The 21,358-nt window shown below is 40.1% G+C and overlaps 1 protein-coding gene across 17 annotated transcripts in view; it reads right to left on the bottom strand.

Moving 5' to 3' along the window:
• Positions 1 to 21,358, bottom strand: part of LOC126376613 (KH domain-containing, RNA-binding, signal transduction-associated protein 2-like) — a 415,821-nt gene that overhangs the window by 95,274 nt on the left and 299,189 nt on the right. For 6 of the 17 annotated variants that reach the window (XM_050024114.1, XM_050024111.1, XM_050024113.1 and 3 more), the window contains exons 6-10: positions 15,338 to 15,487; positions 10,209 to 10,349; positions 8,398 to 8,488; positions 7,348 to 7,458; positions 1,973 to 2,132 (exon numbers count right to left, since the gene is read on the bottom strand). In XM_050024114.1, the coding sequence (XP_049880071.1) occupies positions 1,973 to 2,132; positions 7,348 to 7,458; positions 8,398 to 8,488; positions 10,209 to 10,349; positions 15,338 to 15,487 (653 nt within the window). Of the gene's footprint in view, positions 1 to 1,341; positions 1,415 to 1,972; positions 2,149 to 7,343; positions 7,459 to 8,397; positions 8,489 to 10,208; positions 10,350 to 15,337; positions 15,488 to 21,358 lie in introns of all 17 variants that reach the window. The other 11 variants (XM_050024115.1, XM_050024117.1, XM_050024125.1 and 8 more) reach the window with 9 other exon arrangements.

Consider the following 21,358-nt stretch of genomic DNA (forward strand, 5'->3'; position numbering starts at 1 on the left):
GGAGCGCTGAAGGCTGTCACCCGGGACTACGCATTCAACTGCGGGTAAATCGGTCCAGCCAAGAATGAGTTGATGCGGCCGCTTCACACGCCGACGTGAGTTAACAGGCGACATGCGGACCCGTGTAATTCAGTGCTGAGGGCATATCTCCCTTGTTTCTTTGATCTGTGGTTATTAGTGTGGTGCAATGGAATCGATTCCTAAAATGTCTGAAGAACAAGACTAATGACTGCACTAACGATAGACGGCATTTTTGTCGCTTTTGAACGTGTTTTTACCACTTGGCTGGATTTACTTTTTTTATTTACTGTTGCGTTGTTTTTTTTGTGACGTGTCTTATTAACATAAGCTCTCGACTGTAGCCCAATGGGGTAGTCGAAAGATGAACTAAGTATCCATCCATACCTCACCGAGTTTACTGTTATAAGTTCTGTTTTTGTTTTGTTCTTTCTGTTTATTTATTTATTTGTACACAATAAAACAGACACAAGGAACATACAAAGAAGACAGATAGTACAGGTAAGCTTTCTTTAAAGAAAGAGATTTCTTCCAGCTGACCTACGTGACGAGAGAGATATTCATCGCATAATATTATATAGATAGACATACACATATCTGGGGCCTGTTTAATAAAACTTACAATTGTAAATTACAACGACAATTTGGTGTTCATTACGTAGCTAATATGAAACTGCAAAATATTCGTGATCATACACTTCGCAATGTACATCAAATCGTCAATGTAATTTACAATTGTAAGTTTTATTAAACATGCCCCTGTTGTTAGACCAATGCGATACGTGATGAGCCGTATCGAGACTCATCTTACATTTGCCGCATATGGTGTGAGCATGAATTACTTGGTCGCAAAGGAATGGTTTATTTATGAATGTGATACGAAAAACACTCTTGCTTCTGTTTTATGCGGGCCAATTTGTTCATTTGTAACGAGCGCGACACGACCATTCAAAAACAAGCTACAAAGGTTGTGCATCTCACTCATGCGGGTGTATCTCACAAGCTTTAATCGACAACAAATAAAATAAGGGGGGTTAAAATGTCCACATCGAAGCAATTCATCTAAGAAAACAATATTTCAATTTGACATTTGCACATATATAAAAGTAAGTGCGCAATGCAAACAAATGTCAAAAAGCACTTAATGTCATATTGCATTCTTAGATGTATTGCTTGGATGTGGCCATTTAACCCCGAAGATCATATCACTAAATGCGTGTTTAAATGTTAGGAAGGTAAGCGTGCTCCACTTCGGACCATATAGTGCCTTATCAATACGTAGTTAAAACGAGCCTCCAGTAAAAAAAAAATGTGCCTACTCACTCATGCGGGGCCATGGCGCAACGTATTTTTGCGTGGTAGTGCGTGCGCGAGCCAGCAGCGTCATCACAGCGCGCTTAGTGAATACACAATAAATTATAATAAGTAAGTAAATAAATAAAAACAAGCTACAGAAGTGGTGCTTGGTCATGCGGGGCGGCCCATGCGGGCCCGTGTTCGTGCGTGCGCGAACCAGCACCGTTTAGCGACATAGCGGCCGGGCGTAATGTACAATAAATAAATAAAAACACGCTACAAAGTGGTCCTACTCTTCATGTGAAGCGGGTCATGCGCGCGCGTGTTTACAGTTAGTGGTGCGTGTATGAACCAGCAGCGTTATCGCATATAAAATAATAAAAAAATAAAAACATGCAACGAATAATGCTCTCTCATACAGGGTGCGCCATGCACGGCGCGTATTTGCAGGCAGCGGTGAATGCGCGAACCGGCAGTTATCGCATATAACAATTAATAAACATATAAAAACATGCAACAAAGTAGTGCTGCTCACGCATGCGGGGTGGGCCATGCCGGCACGTGTTTGCACGTAGCGGTGCATGCGCGAACCCGCAGCGTTATCGCATGTAAAATAATAATAATAAAAAAAAACATGCTACAAAGTGGTGCTACTCACTCATGCGGGGCGGGCCATGCGGGCGCGTGTTTGTGCGTGGCGGCGCGCGCGCGGGCCAGCAGCGTCATCACGGCGCGTTTAGTCGGCGACATGGCGGCCCGCGCGCCGCCCAGGAGGGGTCGCTTGCGCGCTGTGCTCGCAGCCGCCCCCCCAGCCGCACCTGCCGCATATAAACTCTAAATGCGCTTGTTGCAACCTCTGATGGCCTTGCCAAATTATTTTCGCTTTCGTTAACGTTAAACTAAAGCGGTTATTACATCTGCCAATTCGTCCTGCCCGATGCGATAGTCTAATAGCAATTTGCGTAACCATGGCAACCACGATCTCGAGCGAGTCTAATAGCGTCGATTTTCTCAATCTCGATGCGACCAGTGCCGTGTTTATCAAGATTTACAAGTTCACAAGCTACAAGTTACTTACAAGTACGTGTAAATTACGTTTATCAAAAAAAGTAGGGGGATTGTAAAATATACTTGTGAAATAAATATTGACACCTGTAACATGTAATTTACATGTGTAGTTTTGATAAATACATTCTTGTACTAATGTTTTTTTTTACAAGAAAATTACTTGTAATACAAGCCTTGTAAGTTTTGATAAACAGGGCATTGGACGCATCGTACTGGGTGGGTTTGGTAGTATAATAACCGCTTAATGAAATTCAAATGTGATTCCCGCTCGCTAACGTATATTCTGCGCGTTTCGAAACGCCTTGGGCAGGCGCGTGTCGTCCTCTAAGCAAGTTGTTTATCTAATTCAGACGGGTTATACGTCAGCGAGCCATATACCTCATTGTTAAGGTGGATGTTTCGTTACTGGGCTCCATCATTCGTTTTATCCCACATTTATAAGTCGGTTTTCATTCCTTTGCGTAATGTTAACGAAAGCGTAAATATTTTGGCTAGGCCGTCTGTTACTTAATAGGATCGTACTTGCGTAGGTATAGTGCTGGGTTTGCATGACAACCGCGCCGCGTGCAGCGCAAATTATATTGAGCGCTTCGACCAATAAACGATACGAATGCTATCTACGTAGTTGGACGTCAAACGGCTATTGGTCGAAGGCCTCGATATAATTCGGTTGCCGTGCAGAGCCTACTGATATCCTTAAGCCAATGTTCTGAGCGGGTATAAGCACAAGAGTGAATAGGTACTATATGAGTTTGAGTCAAACCTTACAAGCCCAATAATAATTATTACAAGAACGTGTTTATTAAAACTACACATGTAAATTACATGTTACAAGTGTCAATATTTATTTTACAAGTATATTTACATTCCCTCTACTTTTTTTGATAAACGCAATTTACACGTACTCGTGAGTAATTTGTAGCTTGTGAACGTGTGTACTTGTAAGTTTTGATAAACACGGCACAGGCTGTATCGTGGTCAAAAGTACTCAAATCTTTTAAGAAAAAAAATAATGGTGTAATGTAGGTGTTGTTGGGAATTACACTCGTTGAATCTATAGGGTGTTAGTGACAACGAAACGAAACGGTGCGGTGTGTGGGAGCATATACGTGCGCCTGAGTTTGCTAGCCCTACGACATTATCTTGGGATCAGAGGCTGCTCCACAACAACTCAGTGGGGAGCAACGTCTGCTAACAGAAAAAAAAATACATTCATTCATTCATTCACATAAAATGTTTTAAAATCACTAAACATTCGATAAGGCACACTTGTTTTGATAAAAAATATTATATTTATATGATGTGGTGTGTGATGTATGTGTATATGTTTTATTTGTGTACCATTTTTTTTTTGCTGCATAGTGTGATGGATGCGGCAGAGACTTGGTTAGGGAAACTTAAGCTGGATATACGTATGATCCACGCAGGATATTTTATTTTCGTCTGCCATACGCAATAATAATAATCATATTTTGATGTAATTCCTTGAACCTGTATCACTTAGTAACAAGCGCCATGTTTGTTTCTATTCAACCTTTAAAAATATATACCTTAGATAATTTGATATTTAGGATTAAGCCGGGTTCCCGAGTACCGAGGCTTGGTTTCAAATTGAAAAGGATGGCTTTACTACCCTCCTATATTTGGTCCGCGTATTCTATTAAATATCCCTCCTTGCATACGAATAGAAATAGTAAATCTTAGGAAGAAAAGGGGTAGGATTTGTGCACAGAACATAGAAACAAGGGAGATATGCCCTCAGCACCATATTACACGGGTTCTATAGATTTACTACTACCATAGATTGAACATCAGCGCTCAAAAAGTGGGACGCAAAGTTACTGTTAATATAGGGACTTTGACAGTACTTTACCCCAGTACGCGATTAGGCGCCGAACTGGCAACACTGGAAAGTGCGTGGTAAAAAGTTGCAAAAATAGAAGACAAGACAAGAACAACAAGAAGGATGGGACATCCTATTTCTATAAGTAATGGCATTGAGCATGTTATCATAGTATAAATATTTTTCGCAGTAGAACCCCACCAAAATTATTATTTTAGTTTAAAATACACTACAACAAGTAGATAGATAGAAAGATAAAATACTGGTACAAGTACTCCCAAGTACAAATATTTTTGTTATACTTCTATTTTTATTTTATTAGATTTCTGTAATTTTTATTGACTTTTAATAATTTGAATTTGGTTTATGTGAATTAATTTAATGACATTTATTTAAATCTGTACAACAATTAATTTCATAATAGGACCTTTGTATTGACACTTTTATATTTTAAATTTTATAAATTTTGCATGATTTATGTAATTAAAGCACACAATAACGGGTTCTTACCGCGTTTTAATGGGGATATGAGACTCTCGATATTTATATGATTTATGTAATTTAAATGCACGGTAAAGTATATTTTTTTGTAACATCTGTCACACTGCATTTATGGCAAATAAAGAATCTTATCTTATCCCGGTCAATCCGTGTCGCAGTATTACCCGGCCGCGTTACGAAGCACCACGCGCTAGTATACGTAATAAGACAATGCGTACTTTCTTAATTTGACACGATATTATTGAATGTATTACCACTTAAAATAAAATTAGGATATGTCAGCAGGAATCGGGGCCAGTATGATCATTCGGTTCCACCGGCTATGCCCCCGCGGCATCTCTCTTTAATAAGAACTCGAGGTCTGTGTGGGTTTGTAAAGTATAGATTTCACAACGACACGTATAAAAAAGAACACGAAAGAAGACGAATAATTGCTATTAATTCCTATAACCATCACACACACACACACACACACACACACACATACACCCTTGCATGCACATCATCTCACATACATAATACACACATTCATGTTATAATTCACACGTCTGAAATAGCTGATAATGCATCCAAATTTTTGCTTTTATTTAATTTTTTGTTCTTCTTTTCATTTTATTTAAAAAGAAAAATGTTTATTTATATAAAGTAGTGGGCGTCGTACGGCTGATGATGATGATATAAAGTAACCCTCAGAAGCAGCGTGGTCACTCGACTCGAACATATATTATTTAATTGCTTACTGGGAGGTCCACAATTTTGATATTGTAAAATAATGAAGAAAAATAAAATTATTTTTATTTTTTTATTTTATTTTATAACCAACCTTCAAACAATGACAAAGAAAGTAATAACTAAGATTGTAAGTAATAATAACATCTGTCATTGGTCCAATTTCAATTTAGCGAGCTCTCGTTTGAGAATCCAGGAGGTCCGTGTTGCTCTATGTTTGAGAAAGACAGTTCATTTGGCAACAAAGAAGATTAAACATCAAAGAGTTTTTCGCGTTTCAACGACAATTTCGATGAGAAACTGCGGTTTTGGTGCAAGTTGAAAATTCAATTCTGCATGTTTACCCGGCGACTGATATTCACAGAGTTAATAACGTTTTTTTGTTTCTTTTTTTGACGTGACATATTGTAGATTTGCCGCAGATGGCATTAACTACTTGGCCGGATGTTAATAACACAACACTCGCGGACACTTTCATAAAAACGCGGTTCTCTACGCTTACTGTGGGGTAGTGTTGTTATAGAATCCATACCTAACATTATAAATGCGAAAGGGTACGTGTGTGTCTGTTTGTTTGTTCGTCTTTCACGGCAAAAGGGAGCGATGAATTGGCGTGATTTTTTTAAGTGCTGGTAGTTGAAGGGATGGAGAGCGACATAGGCTGTTTTTTATCTCTTTATAAGATTACAAAGAGAAAAAAAAACAGACTTCCACTTCCTTCCTTGAATAGAGCATTCCGCAATTTTTAAGGTAGAAAGCTAAAAATTGGGATGGGATTATTTGTGAGTAACAAAAAATTGTGCATATATATTTTTTTAATTCTGCCCTTAACTGTTACTTTTGAGACGTAAATGCTCACCAAGACAGGATTTTGCGCAATTCAACCCTAAAGGGGTTAAAAGTTTGTAACTTTGTAATTGTTTAAAGGCTTTTTAAACCTTTAAAAAGCTGTTAATCATCCGTCCCTTTCCTTTTCGGCGGATAAGAAGATGACAGGTATAATTTAAAATAAAATTTGATGGTGTCTACAGGAATTAGCACAAATAACTTTTAAAATAAAATAAATAAGTCCATAAAATAAAAAGGAATCGAAAAAGAGTTTAATTTTGTATATAAGTTACAAAGAAAGCTGACAATTATCCATTAAAATCTTTTTTTTTAAATCTCTAACTTCTATAGTTTAGGAAAAAAATATTTAAAATTGAAGTACCTTAGTTTTGCAGGTCAGTGTATACAGGGCACATCGTAACAAAAACTTTGAGGGACGATTTAGACCATGACTCTGAATTTATATCAAGTGGATTTTTCTGTCGCAAAAGCGCGGAACTGAAAATAATTTATAAATCACTAAAATCTTCATGAATTTTCCGACAGGGAATTCCACTTGATATGAATTCAGATTCATGGTCTAAATCATCCCTCAGAATTCGGTATGGTGTCACTAACACCCTATATCTAAAACAATAAAGGAAGCGCCCCAGAGCATAGTGTTAGACCGCGTTAGTATTTTTTACTTTTACACCCTCCACATTAAAGTAATCATGCTAGACATTTTAAGCACTATTTTAAGTAGTAGACAAGGCAATTTTAATAAAGATTTTAATACCCAAAAGTTACATAAAAGGTACAAGCTAAATAACATTAAAGGTAGATCAAAAGGCGAAGTGACAAGAAAGCTTAATATAAAAAGTGTCAGTGACAAGAAAGCTTAATACAAGAAAGGGTGAGTGACAAGAAAGCTTAATATAAAAAGGGGAGTGACAAGAAAGCTTAATATAAGAAGGGGGAGTGACAAGAAAAGCTTAATATAAGAAGGGGGGAGTGACAAGAAAAGCTTAATTAATATAAGAAGGGGGGAGTAACATGTAAGCTAAATAAAGTGACGTACCGACCTTGCGTTGCTAGGGCGTGCACGGCAGCAGGTTTGACCCCCCGTAGCGCGGGGTGGGCATGAAGAACCCCCCCTAGTACTGGGCTGCTGAGGCCCAGGATGTCCCCTCCACCTGGGATAGGGGGTCTGTTAGTCAAGCGTCATGCTGTTAGATACATAGAGATGAATATTTAATGAGTTTTTTTATGCTGGATTGGGAGTGAAAAAAAAAAACCAGAACACATCCAGCTGCCTGTCTTTCCGGGCATGTTGTAAAATCCGACAGAGGGATTGTGTCCTTTCCAACATGATGAACAATTGTTATGGGCGATAGGCTGATCTCTTATCACCATTAGGTTCATCATAGGAAGGTCTGGGGGTCTAAAAAGGCGACATGGGTTAATGCTTTCTTATGTGAATTGTTTCAATAGGGCCTTTTATCTCCCCTGTCTAGTATTTTCTGCGAACATTTAGGCGTGTAAATGCAGTTGACATCTCACTTGGAGTCTAGTTGGTTGCCAACCAACAAGACACTAGGTGACGTTGCGTTTGTACAACTGAATACATTTTGTTGGGAGTGCAACCTTGCGCCACATGGTCGCTTGGGGTCCTAGTGAAAAGGATTGAACTACATTTGGCTGCATCGTAGTGCACTTTTTCATGCTTCTATCCTTTTTTACCACTTGTTTTTCGTCATTTGCTAGAGTGAGATAAAGGATGGGAAGGGAGTGCGACCGCACTCCGACCGCGTCCTCGGATCCGTCACGTGCGGTCGCATTATCTCGCTCAAGCAAATGGCGGTTGTGAGGGACAGAATAGGATAGAAGTGTTTGAAAGTACGGTTCCGTGCTGCCTGCAGATGTGGTTCAATCTTTATGAAGTGTTGACTAGAGATGGTCCTCCTTTTTTGACGTGACGTTAGTTACCAGCTCAAAAGGTGGTGTCCATAAACATAGGTCGTGTTGGTTTGAATGAAAGGGCGGTTATGAAAAAATATCCTTTAACCAAGTAACAGAGGGAGATTTGACGCAAATGACGTTAACTAGTTGGCCGGATCCTCATCAATACTGACCTAATATCGAGTTCTGTGTGAGCAGGTGATGAGTTGGCGGCTGCGGTAGGACTCCACCACCGACCAGTACCCCCGTGTGGCCAGCTGCGATCTGCGTGCATGAGGAAAAAGGCTCTTCAAACGTGCTTTTAAATTTGCCTCCGATGGCAGTCACTACTTGATCAGACAAATGGGGATCGCTGAAGGTCTGGTACCAGGATACTGGATATACAGAGGAAGTCTGGAAGATGATGGCAATAGTCTCGCCCCCTGTTACATAGACTTAAACATAGCTGGCGAAGAGTTGGTGTATATATTGTACAACTCTGTCTACCGCTTTGGGAATACATGCGTGATGCTGTGTTTTGTTGTTAAGTCTGAAAGTAACGCTGGTCATCGAGAAGTTGAGGAGCAACAAGTTAGCGTGATATGGGCATGTGATGGGGAGGGATGAAAGGAATATTACGGGGAAGTTGATGAGTTTAAATGTGGAATATAGAAGTAGGAGACGACCCAAGAAAGTGTGGATGGATTGTGTGAAGAAGGATATGTGTGTGAAAGGTGTGAATACTGAGATGATGACTGACACAGATGAATGGAGAAGGAATACATTTGTGCCGACCCCTCTTAGGGTGGAATAAGGGCAGGAGAATGAGAAAGGCCTGTGGGTTCCTAAAACAGCTCAGGGTATTTTCTTGTTATGTTATATTTGCGATTATGTCATGGGAGCAAGCTGCAAAAGATCGCAAGAAGTGGAAATCTGTCATTGGAGCTCTATATTCCAACAGAGTGTAAAAGGATTAGAATAAGAAGAAGACTATATTTGCGAGAAGTTGCCTAAAGTAGTAGTTATAAGTCAGGGTGTTAGTGACACTGTAACGAAAACTTTGCGGGATGATTTAGACAATGATTCTGAGTTGATGTCAAGTGGAATTTCCTGCTGGAAGATTCTTGAAACATTTAGTGCTTTTATAATCTTTCAATGCCAGGTGATGCTTTAAAAAAAAGTTAAAACATAATAATTTATTACTTTTTTTCATATTTTATGTTCACCGGTCTTTCTCTTATTGTCGGACGTGTCTTGGAACCTTTTGTAATAACCTATAATAAATAATATACGCAAAGTGGCAAAACAATCAGCATTTTATTAGTCTACGAATGGTGAAAGTAATTGGATTATAGATATTGGATTCTGCTACGATCAAACCACACTGGGTATAGAAATTAAGCTGTTAAGTATACCCCGAATACTTTATACAAACAACCTCATTTTACACAAACACCACACATTGACGTCATCGTACGCGTGCATCTGTGTGTGTGTGACGTCTGACACCATACGATTGAAGTCTAAACTATGTTCGAGGGGGTGAGGTAAACCTAGCGGGTGGTGGTGAGTTGCCGTTCTATAGGTAGTATTATTCCTTATTCTACTATGCCGTTTAGTGGCCCCGATTTCTGCAGACACATCCTAATTTTATTTTAAGTTATATCGGCCACTTTTTTATCAGCCGAAAAGGAAAGGGACGGATGATTGACACCTGTTGTCAATCTTGTAATGTGTGCTGTCAACTTAATTTTGTCGAGTTATAGGCCAATATAAAATTTTGGAAGGGCTTTTTAAATTTCTGCCTAAAATTGACGTGTGTTCCATAAATTTTATGCTTGTCGATTAGCCGTCCCTTTCCTTTTCGGCGGATAAGAAAATGACAGGTATAATTTTAAATAAAATTAGATGGTGTGTACAGGAATCAGCAGCATTATCTGTAGAGAAACAAATAAAATAAATTAACTACAATAACTCACGGCCTCCAAATCACAAAGTTCAGTACCATATTTACCTGATGATGAGCAGCGGAGAGGTGATCTGGGGCCGGCGTGGGCGCAGGGGGGGAGAAGTCGCGGGAGCTCGCGTGGTTCATGGGCAGCCCTGGCAGCGGTGCCTGCGCTGGCGATGGTTGCATGCCTGATAGCTGTGGGGGCAAAGAATAAAATAAATAAATATTTTTTTATGTTAATTTTTATTTTATATTATACTTTCTTTCGTCTGTCAGTTAATGTATTTTTGTGTTTATTATTGTTGTGGCGTCCTCACATAATAAACTTAAATTAACAAAATTTTTTTTTAAATAAAATTTAAGTTCTATTTTAGGGTAGTGTATACTAAACTATATTAAGGAATTAATATAGTTTAGTATGCGTATAATTAGCGTTGCGTAAAAGTTTATAAGCATGTATTGCTGTATTTGTACCTACCTAAATAAATAATTAAAACAGGTGTTAGTGGCATCGTACCAAAAGAAAAACTAGAATATCTCTTTAATTGTACTAAAATCGATGGTAGGTGATTTTCTCGTCAGAAATGTTTAATTAAGATTTGAGATTTTGCTGCGCCGCCATGTTAATCGAAAAAAAATATTGTAGGTATATTGCTTATTTTTATTTATATTATTATTTTTTATTTTAAACTTGGGTTCTATGCAACTTAAAGCACAATATAGGACTGGAAATGATTTAGAAAAACACGTAATTTTTTTAGGAAATTAAACTTATTTATTTAAATTTTTTGCATCCAAGTTTTTTGGCTGATTTGTTAGTAGAGGTTGCCTGGAAGAAATTGCTACCGAGTAATAAGGCCGCCCAGTTGTACTGTTGCTAAATGTTTGTAAGTATATTTTGTTTTTGATTTGATTTGAAATTCCGCTTGATATCAACTCAGAATGTTCTGAATCGTCCCCCAAAGTTTTCGTTACGACCTCAATAACGCAGTTTTATGTAATAATGCATTTTAATCAATAATCGCACAATAACGAAAATCTGATTACCAGCAATCGGTCTGATTGGGGTTTTTTCTACAAATTGCTTATTATTGTGTGCATTATTGAAATGTAATATGACTGATGTTAGTAATTTCCTATACTCATTCAACTCTGACACGAAAATATGGTCTTACTTATATTAGTATAAGCACAAGCTCACGACTATATCCCAATTGGGGTAACCAGAGGTACATCCATCGCAAGATGGACTTAGTACCCACACCTGACCATGTGGGTAGGTACTGTAAAATAGCAATTATCATCATCATCAGCCCATTAACGTCCCCACTGCTGGGGCACGGGCCTTCCCTATGGATGGATAGGGAGATCGGGCCTTAAACCATCACGCGGGCCCAGTGCGGATTGATAGTTTTTAACGACTGCTAATGCAGCCGGGACCAACGGCTTAACATGCCTTCGGAAGCACGGAGGAGCTCGAGATGAAAACTAAAAAAAAAAACAGTAAAAATAAAAAAAAACAATAAAAATCTATAAATAAATGAAAAGTGGCAGTGACGTACGGACGGACAAGCCGACAGACGACGTGGCGATATATCCATAAGGGTCCCGTTTTTTGCCATTTGGCTCATCATCATCATTATCAGCCGTACGCCCACTGCTGGGCATAGGTCTCCCCCAAGGATCTCCACGACGATCGGTCCTGCGCTGCCCGCATCCAGCGGCTTCCCGCGACCTTCACCAGATCGTCGGTCCACCTTGTAGCGGGCCTACCCACTGAGCGTCGTCCGACACGTGGTCGCCATTCGAGGACCTTTCCGCCTCAGCGGCCATTTGGCTACGGAACCCTTAAAATCGTCTCAAAATCTCAAAAAGTCAGAAATAATTTATGTTTAATAAAATGTTAGGTTTATAGAATCTTTATTTCTTATTAAAGACTTACAGTCACTTACATAAGAAATACTTACTAATAATAAAATGTTAGAATCTAAATTCTGAAGTCGGAGTATCCAGCAACCTTCGCTAATCTGCAATCCCTGCAAATGCCCCACTGTGTTACTTACAGTGGGTGGAAACCTTTAGTTCAACTGTCGTTCCATTTATCTGTCGGTCTAACAGAAAATTCAGTGATGATTGGGGGTATTTAGTCCATCTTGCATCTAATTACCTCATTTAGGATATGGTCGTGAGCACTCCGACTCCAGAATTTAGATTCTAACATTTTATTATTAAGTAAGTATTTCTTATGTAAGTGACTGTAAGTCTTTAATAAGAAATAAAGTTTGGCGGCGAGGGTGTGCTGCCGCCAAAAGATGGTTTCGGGGTACGGAACAGAGCATAGTACCCCGCTAGCCACAAGTCGGTAGTATGACTAGGGATCGACGATCCACTAATGTCATGTTGGAAGTTGTATATATGCGTCACGCTGTGTAAACTTCGATAGCGCGTTTCAGGACTGGATTATTGAATGGTTGCGCCATCTTTTGCATGCGGGCAGAACTAGCTAGTCAACTAGGTCCGCCATAGAGGAAAGTTTAACTATCCTAAAAGTTCTGTTTTCAACCAGCAAAGCTTTGAGACGTTACAAGACTTCTAAAGTACCCATTTAATCGATTTCCAAACCAGTAACTTTAAGTTCCTAAGCGGAATTCAATTATCAAGATGGCTTGAACCATCTCATCACCTACAGCTATATAATTTAGTCTACAAATTACAGGGTGCTTCGTTTTAATAGTCGAAACTGTTGGAGCCATTAGTGGAGCACAAGTGCTATTACTTGAAGTGTTTGAGAGGAGAAATACTATTAACATCATGTTAGAAAGGACAACAGCCTCCGTGGTCTAGTGATTAGAGCGTTAGGCCCACGATCTGGAGGTCCGGGTTCGATTCCCGATGGGGACATTGTCGAAATCACTTTGTGAGACTGTCCTATGTTTCGTAAGGACTTTACAAGCTTGAATCACCTGATTGTCTGAAAAAATAAGTTGATTCCGTGCTTCGGAGGGCACGTTAAGGCGTGGGTCCCGGCTATTAGTCGTAAAAATACCTCCACCAACCCGCAGTGGAGCAGCGCGGTGGAGTATGCTCCATACCCCCTCCGGTTGATTGAGGGGAGGCCTGTGCCCAGCAGTGGGACGTATATAGGCTATTTATGTTATGTATGTTTATGTATGTTAGAAAGGACACAATCCACAGTGATATGTCCCCACCATGATTCACAGGCTGATCACCTGATTGTTCAAAAGTAAGATGATCCGTGCTTCGGAAGGCACGTTAAGCCGTTGGTTCCGGTTACTACTCACTGATGTAAGTAAGTAGTCGTTAAATGAGCCATGTCAGGGGCCTTTGGCGGGTCAATAATAACCCTGACACCAGGGTTGATGAGGTTGGTAATTCACCTCACAACCCACACGATAGAAGACCGGGATTCGAACCCAGGACCTCCGGATTGTGAGCCCATCGCTCAACCACTGGATCACGGAGGCCGTTATTACTTATAAGAAACATTTATAAAGAAAGATAAATACAATACGACATGATTGATTCGGCAATGTGTTTGTGTGCAAAGGCTATTGTATTGAAGACTATTGACGAATGAGAAACGGGTGTTTGTACGGTCACGAGCATTAATATGTATACACTTTGGTAACATGTCACATTAACTTTTTTGACAAATTGAACTGTAAGTCTCACTAAATGTCAAATTTGTTAGTGCGACAGAGTCCTAAAGTGGGTACATTATATTGCTCATGACTGTACCTCGCCTGTTGTCAATTTGTGGTATAGTCGGGTGCGGACAAGGTGCCTTGATTGCGTTGGTAAAATCAGGAGGTATTGTGGGGCGTTTGCTTCAGTATACCAGCAAATAAATTCGTCTGTGAAGAGACCATGTCACATGGATCACGGGTTCGAATCCTGGCTCAGGCTGTAAACCACTGAATTCGACTTTATGACTTTGAATTCACATTTGGATCGTAGATAATTGGTATCACGTGGTGTCGAGGTGTTGCCCGATTAATCGCAATAACCTCACCTAGCGCCGACTAGCGCCGTCTTAAACTATGCTGGGGCCCTTAAGCACACAAGAATTTGGGGACTTTTTGAAAGTAAAGAAAGCGAATTGGAAAGTAAAAAGAGAAAAACACTAGTTTACATTTTTTACTAAGTACCTATGAACCCATACATAACATAAACTGCCTATATACGTCCCACTGCTGGGCACAGGCCTCCCCTCAATCAACCGGAGGGGGTATGGAGCATACTCTACCACGCTGCTCCACTGCGGGTTGGTGGAGGTGTTTTTACGGCTAATAGCCGGGACCAACGGCTTAACGTGCCCTCCGAAGCACGGAATCATCTTACTTTTTCGGACAATCAGGTGATTCAAGCCTGAAAAGTCCTTACCAAACAAAGGACAGTCTCACAAAGTGATTTCGACAATGTCCCCATCGGGAATCGAACCCGGACCTCCAGATCGCGAGCCTAACGCTCTAACCACTACACCACGGAGGCTGTTAACCCATTTATAGGTAATCAAATACAGCATAGGTTTTTTGGTTTTTGGAAAAGTCGCAGTCATCGATAATATAATGGCGTAGTATATGATATGCCTTGTAAATCTAACATTCTGATAAGATTTCTGATTTGTGAAAAAAGTGTAATGTGCCCGACAAAAATGTTTTGAGAATAAATGTGTGAGAGAAATTGTGGATCCTTCGGGGCCCCCGAGAATGGGGGCCCTGGGCACGGGTCCCGTGTGCCCTTATGGTGAAGACGGTATTGCATGGAACTTAGACACAGCTGTGTATATACCTACTATACACGTCTGCCTAACTCTTCGCGGATACATGCGTGATGGTATATTATGTTCACTAGACCAAAATCTTAAAAAAATAGTACTTACTGTTATACTGGAGCATTTTTTTATAATTTTATAAACAACATTTGGGCACAGCAAAGGTAATAACTGTAATTTCACATAAACGGCCCATTTACGTTCCACTTCTGGGCACAGGCCTCTCCTCAATCAACCGGAGGGGATAATTGTAATTTACAATAAAGAAAAAGGTAATTCACCTTCAGACGAAATGTCTCTTCTCTGCCACCCCCGGAAGAGTCAGGAGTCAGGTGGCCTGTATGTAGAAGAAGAAGGAGATAGCATCAAGAAGAAATTGTCTACTAACCCTGTGTTTATGAGCAGTGTCTCTCAGAGGCAGTGCCTCTTCGCTGCCACTCCTGGAGGAGTCAGGGGGAGTCAGGCGGCGCTGGTCGTTCTGTGATGACAGGATCTGCATCTCCAACATCTGCTCCTGCCTGATGTCGTCGTTGTAGTCCTGGAACAGATCATTGAGGGGTTACTTATAGTATTCTAAACTTTATACAGGGTGTTAGTAACATCGTAACGAATACTCAGGGGGATGATTCAGACCATGATTCTGAGTTAATATCAAGTGGAATTTTTCGTCGCAAAATTCATGACTTTTTTTAGTTTTTTTTTAAATTATTTTCAATTCTATACTTTTGCGATGGAAAATTCCACTTGATATTAACTTAGAATAATCAGCTGAATCATCCCCCTCAGTATTCGTTACGATGTCACTTACACCCCGTACCAGTACAAACAGGTAGCCATACAAGTAGGTATGGGTGTTAGTGACACCGTAACGAATACTGAGGGGGATGATTCAGACCATGATTCTGAGTTGATATTAAGTGGAATTTCCTGTCGGAAAATTCATGAAAATTTATGTGTTTTCTTGAATTATTTTCCATTCCATACTTTTGCGACGGAAAATTCCACTTGATATCAACTCAGAATCATGGCCTGAATCATCCTTCAAAGTTTTCGTTACGATGTCACTAACACCCTGTATTATACCAATTCAAAGTTGACACGTTAAACACACCAGCTGGTTCGAATATTTTGCTGAACTCGAATCGTATCGTAGTCATGTTCACTGAATGTCAGATGAGTTTGTAATTTTGTACCAACTAGGTACGTGATGTAATAAATTCTAATAAATTGTATGCGGATTGGTGGTTATTAACGACTGCTAATGCAGCCGGGACCAACGGCTTAACGCGCCTTCCGAAGCACGGAGGAGCTCGAGATGAAAACTTTTTTTGTGGTCACCCATCCTATGACCGGCCTTTACGAAAGTTGCTTAACTTCAACAACCGCAGACCGAGCGCGTTTACCGCAAACTGGGCCCGCGTGGTGGTTTAAGGCCCGATCTCCCTATCCATCCATAGGGAAGGCCCGTGCCCCAGCAGTGGGGACGTTAATGGGCTGGTGATGAAATTGTATGCCTTGTGATACATTCTGTGCAACTTTGTCATTGCTATAAAAGGTGTAAGTGACACCGTAACGAAAACATTGGGGGATGATTCAGACCATGATTCTTAGTTGGTGTCAAGTCGATTTTTTTTAATTGTTTGTTGTCCCGTATTGGTGCTGATTTCTGTAGACACCATCTACTTTTTATTGCTGCCTAAAATTGACGTGTGTTCCATAACTTATATGCCTGTCGATTACCCGTCCCTTTCCTTTTCAACGGATAAGAAAGTGACAGGTATAACTTATAATAACTAGCGACCCGCCCCGGCTTCGCTCGAGTGCAATGCTGAGGAAAAAATTAAATTATTTACGACGAGGATGTTATTATACATATAAACCTTCCTCTTGAATCACTCTATCTGTTAAAAAAAAACGCATAAAAATCCGTTGCGTAGTTTTAAATATTTAAGCGTACATAGGGATATAGGGACAGAAAAAGCGACTTTGTTTTATACTATGTAGTAATTAGGAGGTGTCTGAGAAATTACATCGACGCGGCGGGAATCATTGCAGAGCGTAGCAAAATTTAAAAAATCTTTATTAAACATTTCCAACAAAAAAAACACCTACCATCGTTTTTAATACAATCAAGTACACTTTCTTATTTTTTTTTCGTTACGGTGTCATTAACACCCTGTAAAAAAAATATAACGCTATTTTATACAGAACGTTTGAAGCATTTCTTTTGTTGCAGCGATATCGCTTGTTCAAAAAAAAAAAAATTGGAACACCGGTCTCGGAAAAAACATAACATCATGCCAATATGGTCGAAGGGGTTGTACATATACCCACTCCTCGGGGCGCGCCTATTACAGTTATCAGAGCATTTTTATGAATATCATCTGCCTTGTGGCACATAATAAGGAATAATACTATGTATAGAACGGCAACTCTCCGCTCCCCAGCGTCTGAGCTTGGTTTACCTCACCCCCCCTCGGACATAGTTTAGATTTGAATCGTATGGCGTCAGACGTCACACACACAGATGCGCGTGTACGATAACATCAATGTGTGGTGTCTGTGTAAAACGTTGTTTGTATAAAGTGTCCGGGCTGTGCTTGTGGTTTGGATTTTGTGGTTCGATACAACTTTGTCTTACGAATAAGTTTCTTTCTTAGTTTATATTTCTACCTATTTCCGTTACTGAGTGTATTTTAAAATCGAACTTACAAAGTTGAGAAATAACAATTTTTACATATTTCGGTGAATTGTAAATTCTTGCGAGTTACGATGTCGGAAAATATCCGTTGTAGCTACTCCCGTTTCAGGGGAATTTTAATGTCAAAGTTACATTGTAGAAAACTCTTTCCACATGCCCGGGATGGTAATACCACAGAGTAAAATAAAATACAATCGCAGCTGAACGCATGTTTTTATTTACCTTATCTGAAGAAGGTTCTAAGAATAGGATAAGAGGTTAAACGGGGAGGCTTGTCCGAAGGATTGGAGATGTCCTTAGAAAAGTTTTAGTACGATCTACTCTGAACCGGCGTGAGTGTATGAATCGATTGATGAATGATTGTTGAAAGAACGTCTAGGGCCCTGTGCCGAGGTTTTTCTTGCAGCTTTTTTTCCCCGGCTGTACAGGTTGTGAGAAGCTGCAGTAATTTTAGGCGGATGAGACGTTCGTTATGTAAAAATTGACGATTCAAAGTGTAACTAAGTTACCTACTGAATAAAGATATTTTTGAATTTGAATTTGAATGTGGAGGAAGATAGAGAAGCGTGTCAGGATCGAAGCAAATGGCATACTATAGTAGTAGTAGCCGGTCTCTGCTAACCTGGTGCGAAATAGTTGTGAGTTTATGTATGTATGTATATTGTCTGACGGATAAGCTTAAATAAAATGAGGGTGAACATCTGAGTAGATAGAGGCACTTACATAGGTAACGGTATCGACATACAGAAGCGATATACTTACTGAAAACGTTCCGAACGCGACAATAATTGTATCGTTTCAGTTTTCATACATAAGTACACTTCTTCTTTTTCTATCGTGTGGATTGTGAGGTGAATTACCAACCTCATCAACCCTGGTGTCAGGGTTATTATTGAGCCGCCAAAGGCCCCTGACATGGCTCATGTAACGACTACATAATTATTTACATCAGTAAGTAGTAGTAGCCGGGACCAACGGCTTAACGTGCCTTCCGAATCACGGAGCATCTTACTTTCGGACAATCAGGTAATCAGCCTGTAATGTCTTAACCAAACTAGGGATGATAAAGTGATTTTTGTGATATCGTCCTAACTTGGATTCGAACCCGGGACCTTCGGATCGTGAGCCTTTGGCGGCGAGGATGTGCTGCCGCCAAAGGTTGTCTTCGGGGTACCGAACAGAGCATAGTACCCCGCTAGTCACGAGTTGGTAGTGTGACTAGGGAACGACGATCCAACGGTGTTATGTTGGAAGTTGTATATATGCGTCTTGCTGTGTAAAGTTCGTTATCGCGTTTCACGACTGCTTTTAGACTGCATTATTGAATGTGGCGCCATATGTTGCATGCGGGCGGTACTAGCTAGCCACCTAGTTGGGTCCGCCACAAGCCCAACGCTCATCAACTAGACCACGGAGGCCGTGGCATACATCCACTATCGAAAGTAATATGAATTCTCGCTTCTCGCCTTGGAGCGGTCCTCGCCTTTATCTGGCCCCTTAATGTAATCCGTTACCAATAAACTCTGCGCCTTGCGGTCAAACTTTGTTTCCGTATCCAAGTTGGTTCGTTTCACTTCCGTTACTCGCCGATGTTTTACGTTTCAAATGACTTTATCCCAGTTTGTCGTGGTATATTCTAGGAATATTTTGTATTTTATTTTCTTTCCTTTTTTGTTTGAAAGTTGTTCCACTAACCTATGTGAAAATACTGGGTGTTAGTGACATCTTAACGAATACCGAGGGGGATGATTCGGACCATGATTCTGAGTTAAAATCAAGTGGAATTTTCCGTCGCAAAATTCATGTTTTTTTTTATTTTATTTTTTTATTATTTTCAATTAAGTTCAAAAACAAAAACATTGTTTTTTTGGTTGTACCTTCGCGGGTTGGAAGGTCAGACAGGCAGACGCTTCTGTAAGAAACCAGACCTGTCCAATCTTCAGGTTAGGTAAGCAGACCCTGTGAAAGACGGGATAATGCTGGGGAGATGATGATGATGATGATGATATTTATAGAGGATGAGGTAAATCAATCTCGCTCCAAGGTCGTATTGGGGAGGGGCGGAGGGTGTCCCTTCTATACGTAACATTATCGTTTCGATGTGGAGATGATGATGAATGAATATTTTTAAATCCTTTGAACATACACATTGTACACTCACTTCAATATCAAGGAAACCAAACGGGCATAACAACTAGGTCAGTGGTCCCTAAACTTTGTGTCACTACCCCTGTGAACAAGTATGGAAATTGAGTTTTACCCCTAATTTAAAATAATTAAGACCACACAAATTCGAACGAATATTTATGTTTATTATGTAAGTAAGAGGAGCTCGCTGGCGCAGCGGTTAACGCGCTTGGTCTGCGATTGTTGAAGTTAAGCAACTTTCGCAATGGCCGGTCTTAGGATGGGTGACCACAAAAAAAAGTTTTCATCTCGAGCTCCTCTGTGCTTCGGAAGGCACGTTAAGCCGTTGGTCCCGGCTGCATTAGCAGTCGTTAATAACCACCAATCCGCACTGGGCCGGCGTGGTGGTTTAAGGCCCGATCTCCCTATCCATCCATAGGGAAGGCCCGTGACCCAGCAGTGGGGACGTTAATGGGCTGGTGATGATGTAAGTAAGAAAATGCATGTTAAGGTAACTAGTAAAGTAATATATAAATCTCGGAGTTAACTAGTGTGAAGGTTGCAATTGCTTTGCATTCGCAAGTTTGACAATATTAGGTTCGGTTTCACTCAACGCGCATCTCATGTCATGCTCAACATTCAGACGGTTTCTGGCTTTTGTTTTTAATGTAACAAGAGTTTTAATACTATTTCGTGCCATCCCGTGTTACCGCCCTAGAATTTCCGTTTTACTTCTGAGGAGGTAATTACCCCCAGGTTAGGAACCACTGAACCAGGTAAACTTTAAGGTCATAAAATGAACATAAAATCAAGCTGAAGCGCACCTGACGCCCCTATAAAACGCTGCTATTGTAAAACGACATTAAACCACATTGAATACATAATAATATTATTACATTATTCGATCATAATCCTGCAAGTTTCGTGGAAAGGCCAAAGACCAAATAAATACTCTATTAAAAGGGTGTTAGTGACATCGTAACGAATATTGAGGGGGATGGTACTGACCATGATTCTAAGTTAATATCAAGTGGAATTTTCCCTCTCAGTATTCGTTACGATGTTACTTACACCCCTTACAAGTACATACAGGTAGCCATACAAGTAGGTATGGGTGTTAGTGACACCGTAATGAATATTAAAGGGGATGGTTCAGACCATGATTCTGAGTTGATTTCAAGTGGCATTTCCTGTCGGAAAATTTATGAAGATGTTTGTGTTTTTTTTTCATCATACTTAGAAGAAATAACTTACTAAAAAAAGTTCTTCAGGAGCAAGCGAAGTGAAGAGATTGGGTGTATATAATACACATATCTACCTATCCCTTCAACGACACGGCGGGCATGATGCTATGTTGTAAAAAAAATCTCTGGGTTTACTAGAATGTCTCCAAATCTCATTTAAAGTCAATGAATGTCTGTTTTACAGTCAATCTACTCTTTGGCTTACAACTTGTAAGTCTCGTAAAATTATATTACATACACTGGGAACATTTTACGACCCAATACGATGTTTTATGGATGACCCGCCGTAAATGTATGTCAGAATCATTTTGGCATCCCTACTGTTCTCAATTGATTC

Source organism: Pectinophora gossypiella, chromosome 21 (assembly GCF_024362695.1).
Source record: "Pectinophora gossypiella chromosome 21, ilPecGoss1.1, whole genome shotgun sequence".
NCBI lineage: Eukaryota > Metazoa > Arthropoda > Insecta > Lepidoptera > Gelechiidae > Pectinophora > Pectinophora gossypiella.